The 18228-nt window shown below is 30.2% G+C and overlaps 1 protein-coding gene across 2 annotated transcripts; it reads left to right on the top strand.

The window, feature by feature from the left end:
• Positions 1-10860: 10860 nt before the first annotated feature.
• Positions 10861-18017, top strand: LOC105198220 (esterase E4). Of its 2 annotated transcripts, none has more exons than XM_011164877.3 (10): positions 10861-11035; positions 12541-12829; positions 13218-13403; positions 13921-14129; positions 14270-14302; positions 15391-15547; positions 16652-16969; positions 17222-17366; positions 17488-17637; positions 17828-18017. In XM_011164877.3, exons 1-10 carry the CDS (start codon positions 10895-10897, stop codon positions 17844-17846), a joined length of 1647 nt encoding a protein of 548 aa, XP_011163179.1. In that variant the 5' UTR covers positions 10861-10894; the 3' UTR covers positions 17847-18017. The 2 variants fall into 2 exon arrangements, with proteins under 2 accessions (XP_011163179.1, XP_025993146.1); XM_026137361.2 differs by having other exon boundaries at positions 17770-18017.
• Positions 18018-18228: the final 211 nt, after the last annotated feature.

The raw sequence follows: 18228 nt of genomic DNA, 5'->3' as shown, positions 1-18228 counted from the left end.
GAGCCTTACAAAGAGATTGAAAATTTCTATTGCATCTCCCGGGCCTTTCCGATTTTCATTCGTGACGTAACTTTGTATTACAGGTGAGGTGCATGTCGCATAAATACTGCTGTCGGTGAACGAATTTATGTTTACACTGAAAGAATAGTTTTGCTGAAATATTTAAAAATTTAGCTGGACACATATATAATTTTATTTTAAATACAGAAAATGATTTTATTGGATTCTCAAAATAATTATGTACGATGTTCAAACTATTAGAATGTAAAATATTTTGGCATCATTGTCATTATGCTTGCTTGAACATTCTACAAAATTATTTTAATCTAAAAAAATTATTTTTAAATTTGTATTTAGCTACATTTTTAGTTCAGTAAGACTGTTTTCTTCTGTGTACATTTTACGCTAATAAACAAGTGCGTGAGGTTACGATATTCGCATTCGTTTAAATTACTACGCGGGATGGATTCAGTGTTACGTCAATTCTTTTCAAACTTTCGAATATGTTAACACGTTGGAATACATAAACACGTTTTTTTCTGTTCTTCCTTTGATATTATCATCTCATTTATTTCTTATGTAAACGATTTGTTGGTACTACTTGATTTTACTATTCTGTATTACAAACGGATATTTGGTGGAATTTTTTGGGTTCAAGTAAATGGCGTTCTGATATTATTAAAAACTATGATTTATATGCTTTTACGACTCATGACTCGTTATTTTTAATTGGTAATCGATATAAATAATCGAACATGAATGTGAGAGTAATTGTATTTTATCGTAATAGCTTTGTTATTATGTTTTAGTTTGTAGAAATTACATATTACTCTATAAGATGCATATTGCAATTGACGGTAAGTAATTCTACCTCGACATTGCTTAAATGACTGGCAGACATGCAATGTATAAATGCAGCGTCGATCGAAAGAAGCCCTTGACCACACAAAACGCCCTTGATTTTCGCAGTGCGTAATTTTGCAGTGCGAGACCCTCTTGTACTTTCATCTCAAGGATGTCTGCGTCCGCAAGATATATTTCTCATTAGAGACTTCAACGACGGAGATTTCAATGCCGGCGATTTCGACATAGGACATACCTCAAGTGTGGCAGAGAAAGCAGTATTTTAATTACCACAATTAATTCGAAAAATTTCTTAATTTAATTACTTGATTTGCGGTAATCATAAATGTTAATATTAAATGTTTGGTAAAAAAAAATCATATTTTTATACGTATAATGTATCAGGAGAATAAAAGTTTATTATTGGAAGTCTTTTTCTTATTAAACAAAGTAATCCGCTCCAAAGCGAATCAAAACGTTCATTCTTTTGTAATTAAAAAAAATGAATAAACTATAATATTAATACTTGTGATTGCGCACTTTTACTCGCGCTAACACTCACAATCAGTAGTCTATTTTCAATTACTAAATGTTTTTTCTTATTATTTTGCAGACGTTTGCATTTTTGTGTGTGACCGTCTATCTATTGTAATGACAAATTGTTCTTTATGTTATTTTTAACATAACAATTATTAACATTTGTTAGTATCAATTAACCAATGAACTTGACCACTGAACCGCAAGTATATCTTTTACAATGTAGTGATATGCTGTAGTGCGCAGTAACATAATGATTTTGTGACTTGTAGTTGTACAAGCGACGAACATCTATTATATTAATTATACGAATCATCGGGTTAACCCCGAACATTCTCGATCATACAAGAGAACATCTTGACATTTAACGTAGCGGCAATAAGGGTGATACGGAATATCGCAACATAGTGAAGCCTATTCCGCTTTTTCCGCCTTGCGGCGTACGCTTCGCCGCCGTGAGAATCGCACGGTGTGAAAATAATAACGTCGATCATACTAATGCGCCGCTAATTATCTTTTGCCTCTAATAACGCAAACAATAATTCAAACGAACGGCGTTTGTAAATTGAATTTCAACCGAAACTGTAAAAACTTTTCTTTAGAAAAATTTCTTTTTTTTTCAAAAATTGTTTTATTCAATAGTGTTTAATGTTCAAATGTTTTATACTTTTTTTAATGTGTTTTTCATTGATTCTTTTTTTTGTGAAAACTCAATTTTAAAATCGCTGAACCTAAACACAAAGAGAAGCAAGTAAATTTTACTCAAGGAAATTGTTTCTCTCTTTAAAAACGTTCTCTCGCCAAACGATTTTTGTAAGGAAATATTACGATTGAACTGTTCTTGGAGCATGACAATGGTGAAAGTATGCGGTGACAGTGCTCCGGAATTTACATTCGAGCAATGACAAACAAAGCAGACGGAATTCCTTGGCAATTGAGTGACAGCCGTAACTGGAGAGTTTATTACCCGTCTCATTGATCGCATGTCACACTCGTTATATCTTTATGCAACGCAGTTGTGCGCGCGTATGTCGTAAGGCATATAATTCTTACGTGATAGCTCTCGCCGCGCGAATGACCATGTCGATGAAGACAATGAACATCCGCTTTCCGCGAAAACCTGCCAGTCGATGCGGCAATTCCGAGATCGAAAGCGAATTTTAATTCCATCGAGTTTTCCACTGGTAACATCGATCGATTGAGCACAATTAGTTTTTAATGGATATTGCGTAACGCGATTTACGATTATATCATTTTCACATATCGATTGTAGCAATTAATGTTTTAAAATCTTCTTTTTAGTATTATATATAATGTAAAATTGGTGAGAAATAATGCAATAAAATCTCTTGGTTTGAAATCGGTTTTTTAATTGTTTAGATAATATAATTAATAATGCGTAAAACTAATAAAATATAGCTAAGCCTGTGTCGAGTAGGATAATAAATAATATATGGTAATGGAGGTTGTGTTTGTAATTGCGTTATCACACGGAATTTTCTGATATGTGTAGATAACGTTACGTTGCTATTGTATGCGAATATTTTTGGCGTGTGTTGGTCGATGAAAGAGCATGAAGTTCACTATCAACCCGTAAGGTATCGACACTGCTACGTCCAAGTGAAAGCAGAACGAACGCCGAACCTCGAGCTTTCATCTCGACTTTGCTGCGCGAGGCGATCAATCGGTAGGCTTAGGTTTGATTCGTGCAAATCTTTTAAATAAAAGATTAATTCTTGAGTTACTAAAAAAACTAGAGTTTGATTTAGATTTAAGAAATATAGAAATACATACAGCCATTGACAAAATTATTAGGCACCCTATTTATTTTACAATTTTTTCAAATAAAGAAAATAAATAACATTGTTTTTATAAATGTTATCAAAAAGGGTGCCTAATAATTTTGTCAAAGGCTGTATAATAATAATGATGAAAAATATAAATAAAGTATAAGAATATGACTCTCGAGGTTTAAACAATTAAAAATAAGTTCAAAGGCTAAAGAGAGTCAATGCGCACAACGAAACATCAAAAAGAGACAAAAATTTTTTGGTTATTTAATATACAAATTCGAACGTTTTGACTCTTCTTTAGAATCATCATCAGCTTAATAATAAGTTCCAACAACAAAATTCTAACCGCGCTGATTCTCATTAGCTTTTGTACTTATTTTTAATATAAATAAAAGTAAATCAAAAAATATTCTAAATGTTATTTTCTTCTAAACTTTAAAAAAGATTAACATTTTTTTATTAATTTGCAGCATACATTTCTGATAAGTATATTTAACAATATGGAACAGTACAGTATCCGTTTAAAAGGAATGATAGGTAAAACATACACAATTCAACTTTGATTGCTTAAAGTATAACTTTTAAAGAAAATGACTTTATTGTTGAATGATTTTTTAAAATTAAAATCCCAGATATTAAAGGTACGACGATAGCAAATAAATGTACATTTTTAATTATTAAAAGTGTTACAATAAAAGAAAGAAACAAAAATTAATTGCAATAAAATGCACGTGTCCAATCAGCAGATAACGTTGTTCTGGGACATTTTATGAGACGTCTATTTTTCAAGCTTCTAAATTTTTCCCATTTCATACTGTCACCTTGAAACTATTATTTGGTCAATTCTGAGCTATTCTTTAAGTTCTATTTGCATATAAGATAGATTTTTATTTAACAACACTTCCAAATTGTCGGCCTCAAGATTTCGTAGCGTTCCAAAGTGATCACACGCGTCAAAACCACCGAAAATATTGGTTTCGTTTCACTTTAAAGTGAGGAACATGATATGTTCCCCAAGAACAAAGTAAATAGATTCACGTGCTTTAGCAGTATTTTTTCTTTGTTTAAACTTACATTGAATACAGTATCGAGTATAAAGTTTTTGCTCATTGTATCAACTATTATTTTTAATGTGTATCATCGAATCATAATAAACGTTTTAGAAAATTCAATACCAACATTACAAAAGTACAAAACGGCAGAAAAATATTCTGATTTCAAATAATTACATTAAAGCTGAAAGAAAAGATTAAAATTTTTTTATACACCTAATAAAAATTAAAAAGCATTAGTTTGCATTTTTCTCAATAGACGCATACATTCTCGGCGTGCCATCTACTCTCGTAAAATGCTTAAATCGCGATGATAGAAGTGGCATGTGCTCATGCATTAATATTCGCTTGTTTTTCGTTTCGCAAATCTTGATTATCCGGTCATTCTTGAGCCTCGTGCGTTTTTCATGCGCACATTTGCCTCCCCGAGAGTATGATTTACGAAATTGAAGCGTCACATAAAATAGATTAAGCTGATGTATAATGAAAGGAATGTAATTATTATCCCCTCTCCCTCTTCCCTATACGCGCATTCCGTTTATTTTATCGTCGGATGGCTCGCAATATATAGATATGTAGATGCTTTATTCTGGATGCCGTCGCAATAAACGTCATCGTGTGTCGTCATATTAAAAACTTAAGCGGATATGCATTTTGAGAATCGAAAATCTCGTTTCGAAGAGGAGGAAGGAGGTCGAAGTGGCCGAAGAGAAAGAATGATTCGACAATGAATATTCTCGTCGAAGCCGCTTGACTTTCTTGGTCCCGTTCCACGCTTCGCGAATTATCACCGTAAAGGAAAAACCAGCTGTTAAAGTCGTTATCTTTTTTTTCTTCTGTTCATAATTCGTTATAACTACTCTTCTTGTTCCCTTATTCTCACATCCCGCGTTTCGCGCTCCAATATTTCAAGCCCGGTTAATGTAATTTACAATATCGTCGAGAGACACGTGAACCACGATAATAAGCTGCTGTCAAGTCCTTTTTTTAAAGATGTTATCGTGATACAAATATACAGCGATTACTGCAAATGATTGCACTACATTACGTTCTTTACATTTTTTAATTTATAATAAAAATAATGATATGTTTAAGCTATTGCTAACAGGCAAAATATATTTCCTCGTTGTTAATATTGCAATTAATATTTAAGTATCAGAAACTTGATTTTATAGATGATTACGATTACACATAATTTGTATTATATTATTTGTGAGAAAAACGATTTTGCAAAAGTGTCTAACAATTTAGCTAATTGTAAGTACAGATTTAAAAATGATTTTGTCAGATCGTTTAAATAATTGGAAGACATTCAAGCATGATGAATAAGGCAGCAAAAAATTTTGATATTTTAACAACTAGCATTGGCTTTAGATAACTTAAAAATATCTACATAGAAATATCTAGATAAGGTAAATTACTTGTAAACGTATCTTAAATAAGATAAAAGTTTAATTATAAATTTACCTAGATAAAAGATTTAATTATACTTAATTATTGTTTTATTTAAATAATTTTTAAATAACATTGTTAAAGATTTATTTAGGTAAACAAACATTATAAATATTAAAAACATTATATTTTTTTATTATAAATCTTTAGTTTTTAAAAACAAGAGTTCTTTAAATAATTTAATCTGATAAGAAATGTTTCTTTTTTTATTTGAATCAATACCCAGATTAAGAGCAAAGTTGAAAGATATAAAGGGAATGTATAATTCACTATGACAAAGTTCTTTGTAAATATTTTTAAATATTGAACCGTTTTTGCAACGATCGGTTGGACTGTTTATAGTTTGAAGAAATTTTTGTATTGCGGTACTTATTTTTTGATCCATGCATTCTGTTTCTATTACTTCAAAAAATTTTCCTGTTAAACTAAATAGTAACTTCAAAATTAAAGCAAAGAATAATATTTCATACTCATTGCTATTCATATTAACTTAAAGACCAGTGATGCACAATCTGCGGGCTATGTGTGGCCCGCCTATGAATTTTTTGTGACCCGCCTCATAGTTGAAAATGTAAAATCATGTATTTTTTATTTTATGTAAACTGTAAAAATAGATGTAATGTGATTGCGAGTCTTATAAAAATAATTTGTACAAAATGTGTTTGTTTTTATTAATTTGTAATAAATGCTCACACTTTTATTTTTGCATTTTTAAGTAATTTTAAGTTTTTTAAGAATTTAAATTTGAAAATGTTTATTTTGTAAATAAATAATATGTTGCTAAAATATTTAATTTTTATTAATTATATTGACATTTTTATTTCCTTATTGGTATTAAGATAAATTGTTTTATCTGTTTCTTATACATAAATATATATTTATGATAATACATACATATATCTATATACATTCATACATGCATGTATGTGCGAATGAATATTTATGCGGCTTGCAAGACTTGTTCTGCCAATTTCTGAAAATATCCGTTCGTTTCAAAATTGCAATATTTCTTCTATTTAAAATTAAGATGGAGATAATTTGCATCCTAATAATAATTTAGACAAAAATAAGATATCTTTTTATCTAGATAACTTTACATAGGTAACACCAAACTTTGCTAGCAACTGATTTGAGTATTCTACATTTAATAATTATTTTGATAATTCAACAAAATTATTTTCTGATCTGCATCTAGCTAAATTTCTAGATACTTTAGACAGATGATACTTTCCGTGTATATATATATATATATATTTTTAGAAACAAATTGAGAAAGAACTGGTGATTTGATTGTTACGGGAGTTTCTTTCGGCCCCGACAGTTACGGGGATGTAACAGTGAAATGTTCGACGTCGTAATTGACTGCCGAGTCGACGTCGTATAGTACAACGATTCGATTAACATTGTGCCAGTTGCATGATTTCCCAGTAACGAGTCAGGTGCCATTTATTCCTTTATCATCGGTGGCCATCTGCAGTGCAGCTTCTCGCTTGCAGCTTCTCGCTACCACCATTGTATCGCCGATGCAACGCGAGCGTAAATAATGAAAATTTCCGACTGTCGATGGAGGCTATCTTCAAGGTTTCCGTGCCGCAGATAATGCTAGCCGGGGCTACAATTATCGTTGGCTCGAGATCACTCGAATCAAGGATGAATCACGGCTTCGGAGGCGTCGCATCCCGACGACCGGTTTGACTTTATTCAAATTATTTTGTCCCGATACATCATCATTGAGAGCCAATTATTGTTTGCCATATTCCATTTGTAATTAAGTTACACCTGCAATTGAATGCGCACTGTCCCGCTCCGCCGCGAATAAACGATCCTTCGCGAGTGCGACGCAGCTAATATATCAGCGCCGATTCGCGCGTACGAGGCCGCCAATTAGCGATAGTTAGTTGTCCGAAAAGACGTCGCGATTAATCGCGCGAAGGGTTAAATCAGTGTATCAAGCTATATTCTGGAAAAGGGAAAGCAAGATAGGAACAACGTGGCTTTTATCAATCTGTTTGTGCCGGGATCATTCCGCATAGGCTCGCGCACAGGCGTGCCGATCGTAAATAAAGCTTTACCAACTTATTGCCGCTGCCAATAAATCAAACCGTTTATGATATTCTGATTGTCGCTCGGGTGCCAATTAACCGATTATTAGTCGGTTGAAAAAGCAACAAGTTGCGATACCGGAACACGAGGAATAGTCGACGTGCGAAGGACACTTTCTTGCCGTAGGCAGCCTTTGGTTCACTATGCATTAGTGGTTACGTATTAGCAAAAAATCGTTATGAATCACGAACAAAATTATTGCCAAGAACAATCGGTGGCACACGAAGAGAACAATTTTGATAAAGTAAGCTTTAACTAAATACAGATTTAAAAATAATTGAAGCATTTCTTACAAAAACCAAAGTCCATTCAACAAATTTTACTTATAATGTTAAATTGTTTCTCTTTTTTTTTCATTAGCGTTACAATTTTAGAGACAATCAAATAGACTTTACATTTTTGGCGCTTGTTTCATCTGTCGCACTCGGCAACGACTTGGCACTAGAAACATCGAATTTTGCGCCCTCTCTTTTTTTCTCGCTTGGTGATAACTTCTCAATTCGGCTCAAGAGCGTTCGCAGCTCAAGTGACCATCGATCGTTGATCCTGCGAGAGGCTTGCGCCCCACTTATTCTAATTGCCGTTTCCATATTGATCGCGATCTTGCATCCCCGAGAACCGATACGAAACAGCCGCGTCTCGCTAGTTGGGAATGGCCTCCGCCTCGGATCCATGACGATCCTCTCAAAGGGCTTTCTCACTGTCGATGAACGTCCTCGCGTCCCCTCTCGCACGGCGGTCAATGCGGCGGCTTCCCTTTAATCTGCTTCCAAAATACCAATTTTTTTGCCGTCCCTGTAAGTAGATTTCTTTACAGCGGTATTTGCCTGCTCTGCAGAAAACGACAGGATAATGAGGACGGGACAATCTGTGGATTCCCGTGTTTCGGGGTGCTCCGTTAATCCTTAGTTATGACCTGAAATAAAAACTTGAGCAACTTTTAGGACTCAAGTGTTTATTAAACATTATTTGATTTAAATTTAATGTATACTATAAACAGAAGCCTAATTAAATATATCCAAACCGTTCTTTCTGCGTATAAACAAATATATTAATAATTACTAATAATTTTTGTTGTATAAAAAATTACAACATGAATATTATCCAGACAGAGCACATAAAATCCAATGGACGTCTAGATTTGGTTTTAATTTACTTTAAACCGCCATAGAATAATACAAATATTTTAAAAATGTACATTATTCAATATACAAAACATATTTACACATTTGAACATTTTAAAAATGTTAATCTTATGCAAATAATTTTTCACGTCTGCTCATTGCATGTTGCTTTACATATTACATGTTAGCTGATTTGATAAGCAAATTTTGTTGGAGGCCGCACGAGTTTTGCACGCACATACACTGCGCGAACTTAGTAAATTTTTATTACCTGAGATAATGAAATAAAAAGTCTTTTAAAATAATTATCTTAATCTGTTTAAATTACAAACTTTCAGATTTATTTCGTACAAAAAATATTTGGTCTAGATATATCTCAGTGAAAAATGAATTATCGAATCGATATCAAAACAATATTGGTTTGATTTCGATATTGAATCAATGTCGAATCGACATCGACTCCATTATCAATTCTCACTGCGATATACGTGTGATAATTTAATTTTTTTAGATTACAAACCAGATGATTTTCATAGACTTTTCGTCATTAAAAAAGAATTTGCAAATAAAATTCCTATTACGTCAGTACATTAAACTTAAAGTTGCCAAAAATGGCGCTTTTGAACTAAAATACATAGCTGAAAAATATGACGTAATAGAGCAATTTTATTTACGGAATTGTTTTTAGCGATAAGAAGTCTATAAAAATTATTTTGTCTGGATTGTGATTTAAAATTCGTGTCACACAGTAATGTTATTAAAGGAGCTACTTACATTTGTTAAATGTATTAATTTAATCCAGTTTTAGTTTATTGCGCCTTGAAATAAACGTTTTTAAAAAGTCCAAAATGGTAATACTGGTCATGTGTTTAATATGTCCAAAACATCCAAAGTGTACATTTTAAATATGTTTTTAAAATGTTACTGTGGTATCTAGTATCGTAGTACGTTGTATATTTTAAAGTTGCATTTACATAGATTACGTACTGTTTATGTATTATTTACTTTGAATACTTTGCACAAATAATGTAGAGAATTCTAAAGAATTTAGAATTTATTTTTAGATGTAACAAGAACTTTTCGTAAACTCTTTTTACATTTTAAAATGACTGATAACATAGGTCTAAATTTTTTCTAAATCTATGTGTTGTCTGGGTATACACTATATCCATCGTATATATATGTTTATTGCACGTGCTGTAAACTTTACAAAAAGTCCAATAATAAATGTAATTCTTTATTTATATTTAGTAGTTTATTAATATTTTTTATGACTACTAATAATTATTACTAAATTATTATTTAATTATTTTTTACTAGCTGTGCTCCGCCACGCGTTGTTGTGGCTCAGTCTGATTAAATGGAAAAGTAAGAAAAGAGAAAGTGCAGTATACAATCTTTGTGGGTATACAATTTTTAAATAAAAAAACACGCTCATATTTGAATGTAACGTTGTATCAAAATTTTAAAGCATTCGTTAAAGAACTCTCGGAGATTTAAGATTTTGAACAAATAAACATTTACATTTTTATTTATATACATATGTATTTCTAGTATTTACATACCGATAGATATTCAGTTTAGTGTTAAGTATAGGTTGTAAAATACCATCATTACAGTAAATAAAGCTTATTGAAATGCAAAGTTTTTAATCCCGCTTGAAATGTACAAGGTAATGCGGATGCATACAGAACGGCGGTCCAGCGCGTGAACGTATAATATCGATATTGGATTGACGATCGGCTGAAAACCGATCGGATTGAAGACCGATAATTTATAAAGTTTGTCTTTATTATTTCTAAAGTGCGCGTGAATAATCTAAGTGAACGAGTGTGAGAGATTCACCGGTCGTAACAGTGCGTCCTTATCACCCTGTATGTTATCTTTTTCAGAACGCACACATTTACAGTGTATAGACTAATCCATGTATACTATAGACTGACAAACTAATCGATTCTGTTTTTTTCGTCATTCTTCCAGCGCCTTCATCATGAATAACAATAAAATTGAAATACGCGTGCACGAGGGAAAGTTAATTGGTATCATAGAAAGAGATGTTTATGGCGATTACTATGCCGCCTTTCGAGGAATACCATATGCAAAACCGCCGATTGGAGAACTTAGATTTAAAGTAAGTAAAGTTCTATTATTACAAACAAGTATTTAAAAATTTTAACTTATTTAATTATCAATTAAATTATTTTAAATATTAGAGGTTAATTAATTTGAATTGTCGTTATTTTTCACAACAAATTCTTTACAGTATTTAATATATAGAGGAAGCTAGAGCTTTATATTGACGTCATTGTCATAACAGATATATGATAGATTAGCATCATTATTATTAAATTGTGATTATCAATAGTGTGACATTATTATTCTTGTTCAACTTAAAATGGTGTTTTAAGATTAAAAATTTATTTGGCGTAGAGTTTAATAAACTTAAGAATATCTGTAAAATCACATAAGTACTAAGATTCTGTTATGATTGAATAAGACTCATTTAATGGGCTTAATCAGTTAATTAGTTATTTTATAATTCTTTTAATATCTTAAAAAAAATTTTTTTAATACGAAGAATTACCACTATAAAAAAATTATGATTAAAAAATAAGTGTATAATGTATAATGTATAACGTATTATACTGATAAAACAGTTTATCAGTATAATTCGTTATACATTATACATTATACATTATACAAATAATTTATTCACATTTATTGTTATATAATCTTATTACGTATTCTATTTTTTATTATACATAAGTAAAATAAAAAGAAGTGATATCATAAAGTATTGTTTTTTAAGAAAATATTTTAATTAGCTAGTACATCAGAGAAAATAATAAGAAAATTTTCATAGAAACGTGATTATTCAGAAAAATAGCTAATTTTAAATGATTTATTTCTAATATAATTTAATCTTCTAATTTGTTAAATAAAATTTGGTTAGTGTAAGTCAATGATTAAGTGCGAAGATATTTGCTACAATAAAGAAATAAAATAGTATAGTCATCCTGGTCATTCAGCACCCGCCGTTTCTCATTCATACGGAACTTAAAGTGTTTATTCGTTAGTTTTAATAACTGCTCTCATTTAAAAATTAATATGTGATTGCAATTTTGCGCAAAGAAAAAAAAAGTTATAGGTGTTTTTCAATTGCTTCACACATCTTGACATCTTGACACATACATATGTACACAAGATTGCAGAAAGTTTAACTTTGTACATGACTTAATTAGAACAAAGTATGTACTAATATGTACGCTTTGCACAGATTCGGATAGAGTTAGAATGATTTTTCAATGGATACCATATCCATGCCTTAACATTTTTTTTTAATGATAGAAACTGAGTTTCAATTGTTTCAACCTCATTTACAGTTACTGTGATAAATATTTAATTGGACTAGAAAACACTAGCTTACACAGTCGATTAATAGTCCTCGGGTCAAGTACAGATGTGTTGTGTTGTGTCGACGATTATGACAATTGGAACGCAACTTGTGTCGCCGTGTGCATGAAAGTGTCTAGGATATTGCAATTGAAAAGCACCCTATTATTTCTTCTGACACAGAGAATCGTACCATGTGCGCAAAAGGGTTATCTTATGTATAAACGCATTTTACATATTTAGGATCCGGTACCAGCAGAACCATGGTTTGGTAGCAGAGACGCCTCGAAGTATGGAAGCATATCTGTTCAAATGGATCCTCTTACACATGAAATTGTGGGTGATGAAGATTGCCTCTATTTAAATGTGTTTGTCAAGAAAATCGAACCTGGGAAGAAGCGTACGGTAATGGTATGGATACATGGCGGTAGTTTCTGTAGGGGGTCCGGTGATGCAAACATGTACGGACCCGATTACATAGTGCAGAAAGATGTAGTTTTGGTTACCTTGAATTATAGACTAGGTGCTCTAGGTACGTTATTTGTTTCTATATGTAATGACTGTATTGTCATTTGTGTCCGGCATTTTAATGCAATAAACGTTTAGATTTTAATTATTATTTCTCTTAGATATGTACTTTTATTTTATAGACCGTACCACAGATATTTTTAAAATATAGACTCTCACGAAAAAAAAAGTAACAAAGAAAGTGAAATTCATCTTTGTTTACAATTTATAATACATTTACAATCTTTCTTCTTTTTTATTTTCTGCATGGAAGACTATTTACCGCTCACACAAGTAGCGTATTAGAAACAAATTATAGCGCGATTTACTTTATTTAGATGTAAAGTAGGATCATTAATTATTTTTTATTGAGATGAATCAATTTGATAAAAACGGTGTATTCATAAATTCAGGTTTTTTGAACCTTTATGATAAAGTGGCAACGGGTAATCAAGGTTTAAAAGATGTAATTTTGGCATTACAATGGGTTCAAAGAAATATATCACAGTTCGGTGGAGATCCAAAAAATGTCACTATCTTCGGCGAAAGTGCTGGCGGAGGCATTGTACATTGTTTAACTTTGTCTCCATTAGCCAAAGGTATTTTGTCGATATAAATTAATACACATATCACAGTAATTTAAAATCCTTAAATTATCTTCTACCTTAATTAATCATAAACTTTTTCATAACTTAATCGCAATTTCTTATTAATGAAAACATTCAAACATTAATATGTTCAAAAAATAAAAAAACTTTACAGATATAAATAAATGATAAATTAATTTGTTCTTTTAGTTAATTTTACGTAAATATAAAAAACATTTTACTTGTAATTGTTGAATGTTTAATTCAAATTTTAATTATAAAGTAATTTCTGAGAGAGAGAGAGAGAGAAAGAGAGGGAGAGAGAGAGAGAGAGAGGAGGGCGGAAAGGAAGAGGAAGAAGAAAATAAGAGAGAAATTTTTAATAATAAGATTGATCAAAATTATTAAGAAAATTGATGTGATTACAAGAATTAAAATTGATATAAAAATATTTTGTACATTTTAAAGAATAAAGAAAAAAGATTTGATGATGACAAATTAGAATTAATTTGTTACCACTATTTTACAGATTTATTTCACAAAGCAATATCACAAAGCGGCGTCATGAGATGTCCTTGGGGCTATACTGAACAATCAGCTTCGATGAACAAAAGCTTTCGGCTTGCCGAAAAGCTTGGAAAAGTAACCACAAATCCAAAAGTCGCTTACGAATTTCTCAAAACAATTGATGCGAAGAAGCTTATAGAGACTCAAGAAAAATTTCTCTCGACAAAAACGGTAATTATTTAAACATTTTATTGTAATTATACAAATGTAATAAATTATAATATGCAAACTGCAATATAGGTTATGTAATATAGATTAAAAAATATATGATCTTTAATCTCTTTTTTTATCTTTTAACATCTTTTTCACAGGAGATTCAACAACACGGTACCATGGCAAAACTGGTATGTTTATAAGAGAAGGATCTCAGATGCGCACAAAACCAGTCGGAAACAAGTTGAAATAACATTTCATAAAATCTTTTACTTTACTAAATAAATGAATCTATCATATATTGAAAATAGAAACTTAGTAAAAATTAACAAAAGCCCCTACACAAGGTATTGTTATAAAATAATATTTTATAAAATTATTGTTTAAATCTTTCACTTTACTAAATTGATGAGTATAAAACAGATTAAATTAAAGCAGACAACAGATGTCTGCTTTACAACAAAATAAATCTTTAATAAGTTTTCTGGTTGTAAAGCAGACATTTGTTGTCTGCTTTAATTTAATTTGTTTTATACTTAACAATTTAGTAAAGCAAAAAATTTTAGCAATACTTTTATGAAACGTTATTTCACAATGATAATTTGCTAATTTTTACCAAGTTTATATTTTTAGTATACGATAGACTCATTAATTCAGTAAGGCGAAAGATTTCAACATTATCATATTAAGAATATAAGTTTATTTTATATAATATAATTGAAAGAGTATAATTTAAAATTTTTCCCACTTTCTAGCACGGAATATGCACAGCGCATGCTCACTTCGTTACAGTATGTCGCGCTGACAGGTTTTTTAACTTGTATGTACAATGGTCAATTTTATAAACAATTGATATCTCAATTCGCGAGGCAATTCGACACTTTTTTCTGCTAGATTCTTTCATTTCATGCAAAAACGCGTCCAATCAGCCTAATTTTATCAAAATTGGAAATGAGGTGAGATATTTTAAATAAATATCTCAACTTGTGTCCGATTGGGACCGTCGTGTGTCCGTTTCAACTTGTGTCGGACTGGAATCGTGTCCGATTGACACACCAGCTGCGTCCGACTGATTTTGTGCGCATTTGAGACCCTCCCTTCTGGAAACATAGAACACTTTTAATAAAACATTTCCCAAACATTTGTGAAATGTCTATAAACATCCCGAAAACATACAACACCTTTCGAACGTTTATGAAAACATTTCATAAATATATCCATGTTTAAATCTCTATTTCATAAATATTTTAATAAGTATTTAATAAACTATTTTCGCTAGGGCATAAGATTTACACCTACTTCGGATAACGAATCATCGAATCCAGTTTTCCCGGGAGATCTAGCAAAATATCTGAACCGCGGAGTTAAGATACCATTACTTTTAGGTTTTACCGAGTGCGAGGGATCTATATTGGTAAACAGTAATATTGGCGGATGTGAGTTTTGTTTTCGTTTTCATTAAATACATTAGTTTTACAGGCTTCAAATTTTTATACAAAAATGTTCGGTTAAAAATAACATAACTCTGAGATTAGGTGACGTGGCAAGCATGTCAATTGTTTACAATTAACTTTGTGGAGGTTACAGTCCTAAGCGGACGAGTTTTCGTCCGCGCTGGATATGTTCTTGCTGTGAACAAAGTATAAATACACTGGCCGCACAAATCCTACATCATTTCACTGCTAAGACATATAAGAATAGCTGCTGTTTGGGGCTGAGTCGTCAGCAGTCTGTTTAAAAATATTTAAAAAAACATATTTGTGTATCTGTCAGATTAAACGTGACCTCCATAGAGTTAAATAAAACGTTTAAGAATATAAATTGTACAAATCTATATACAGTTGGTAAAGTTTGATTAATCCGTAATTTTTCGAGCACATATATAAAAATCATTATTATGTGCTTTTGTTTTTATTTGCAAAATAACATTATCGTATGCTTTTTTTTAAATTTATGGTGCAATTTCAGAAAACACAAATATAACAAATGTAATGCCATATAACATACATATGTTATATTTATGTTACATAGCATTGTATCTATGTTATATTCGATGTAATTTGTTAAGATAAATATACATATTAATATACATTATCTATAATATCATCGCATATTTTTAACGGATCCCACTATGTAAAGTATTTTAAATAAGATTTTGCAAATATGCTTATATTAATAATTATTTCTTAAATTGAAAAAAGAGTTATAACATTTATATTATTCTCAAGAAAAAAATTGTTTAATATATGTAATTATATATAAAATATATATAATTATATTTTATATATAATTATATATATTTTAAATACTATGTATATTTTATAAATAATCATATATAAATATATATAATAATAGTATATAATTTATATAATTGCAAATGATTGTGCACATAATTTCATGTAATCATTATATATAATTATGTATTTTTTATTATATATGAATATATTTGATATATAATTATGTATAAAAATTTTTTCCCGAGTTATCATGCGTCGATTGATATAACGAATAGTGTTAAAATATCTTTAAAATTATTTTAGACATAACTGAAGAAGAATTAAGAAAAATCGATTCCGATTTCAAAAGCTCCATACCTCCTAACTATTTATCTATACTGCCAAAGATATCAATCACAGTTGAGGACTTGAAATCTTTATATTTTGGTGATAAAGCAATATCAGAGGAAACTTTGGCAAATTACGTTAATTATATTAACGACGGGTGTATGTGTCGTGGTATAATGGAAGTAGTGGATATTCAGACAAAGCTGAATCATAACAAAACGACATATTTGTATAAATTTTCCTACGAGAGTGAAAATTCTGTTATGAAAAAAATATTAAATATTGAATTTCCAGGTATTATCACTAATTAACTTACAACTATCTAAAGATCTAAAAATTTTTTAATTTTAAAGATTATGAATACATTCATATCGTAATTGTAACATAAAAAGACTTAAAATGCTTCTAAATTCCTGATTTAAATAAAAATAGTTCCGTTTTATAATACTTAATTTAAAAAATAAATTGTCTTTTTATATATTTGAAAAGTTAATTTATTGGTTTAATCAATGGTTTAATAACCAATTGATTAAAAATATTTTATAGGTGCGTGTCATGGAGAGGAACTGCCATACTTGTTTCATTTCTCTGTGATGAAAGATTTAGGTATATCCCTACCTGCAGTTGATTCGAAAGATGGTAAGATGATAAACCACTTAACACAAATGTGGACGGATTTTGCCAAAACAGGGTACGAGAAATTTAATGTTTTCTTTTCTCACAAATTTCTAAAGCGTCTCTTGTTAATTACAATATTTTAATTTTATTAAGCATGGCGCATGTATTAATAATTAATTATTAATGCAATTTAGAAATCCTACGCCTACTACAAATGCATGGTTACCGGTGACCGGTTCACAGGAAAAATACAATTATTTAAATATTGATGTAAATTCGCAAATGAATGTCTTCCGTAAAGGAGAAGAAAGTTGGAATTGGGAAGAGAAGAAAAATAAGTTGCGGTAAAATTTTATCTCTGTTAAGATCAGATTTTTTCGATACTTTTTCCATTTATAATAAATATTCTCTAATCTTTTTTCAAATACATATTCGTCGTACAAAATTTTAATATTTACATCTTTTTAATTTTTTAGGTTTGTATAGGATAAAATTATGTAGACATTAAAAATATTTTTTCTTTTTTTGTTTTAGAAAAAAATTAAACTCTTAAGCGTGTACGCAAAATGGTAACTTCGATGTTGAGGCACAAAATTTAATGTTTATGCATTTATGGTTATTAATTTTTATAATAAAATAATTTGTATGTGCTCTTCAATAGTTACACTAAAACGTGTTTTAGAAAGTTTTAAAACAATAAACATTATACTTTCTTCTAAAAAAAGTTACGAAAAATTACTTATTTTTGGCCTCCTAAATTATATTCCCCCCTTAAATTGTGATAATTCTTATTAGCACTTTCTATATTGCGTTTTTTTAATTTTGAGAGTCTTAATTAATTTTATATTGTTTTATTATATTTAAATTGTATTTAAATTGTATTTATATTGTATTTATATTGTTTCTGGAAAATAAATATATGCCAAACAAGTAGA

The sequence above is a fragment of the Solenopsis invicta genome, chromosome 12 (assembly GCF_016802725.1).
Source record: "Solenopsis invicta isolate M01_SB chromosome 12, UNIL_Sinv_3.0, whole genome shotgun sequence".
Taxonomy (NCBI): Eukaryota; Metazoa; Arthropoda; class Insecta; order Hymenoptera; family Formicidae; genus Solenopsis; species Solenopsis invicta.
This window is presented reverse-complemented; position numbering and strand designations above follow the sequence as displayed.

Excerpts from the sequence above, each read along its gene's own strand:
- LOC105198220 (XM_011164877.3), top strand. The coding sequence starts at position 10,895 with ATGAATAACAATAAAATTGAAATACGCGTGCACGAGGGAAAGTTAATT. Across the intron at positions 16,970-17,221 it reads ATTAAATATTGAATTTCCAG|GTGCGTGTCATGGAGAGGAA; the intron begins GTATTATCACTA and ends AATATTTTATAG. Across the intron at positions 17,367-17,487 it reads ACGGATTTTGCCAAAACAGG|AAATCCTACGCCTACTACAA; the intron begins GTACGAGAAATT and ends AATGCAATTTAG.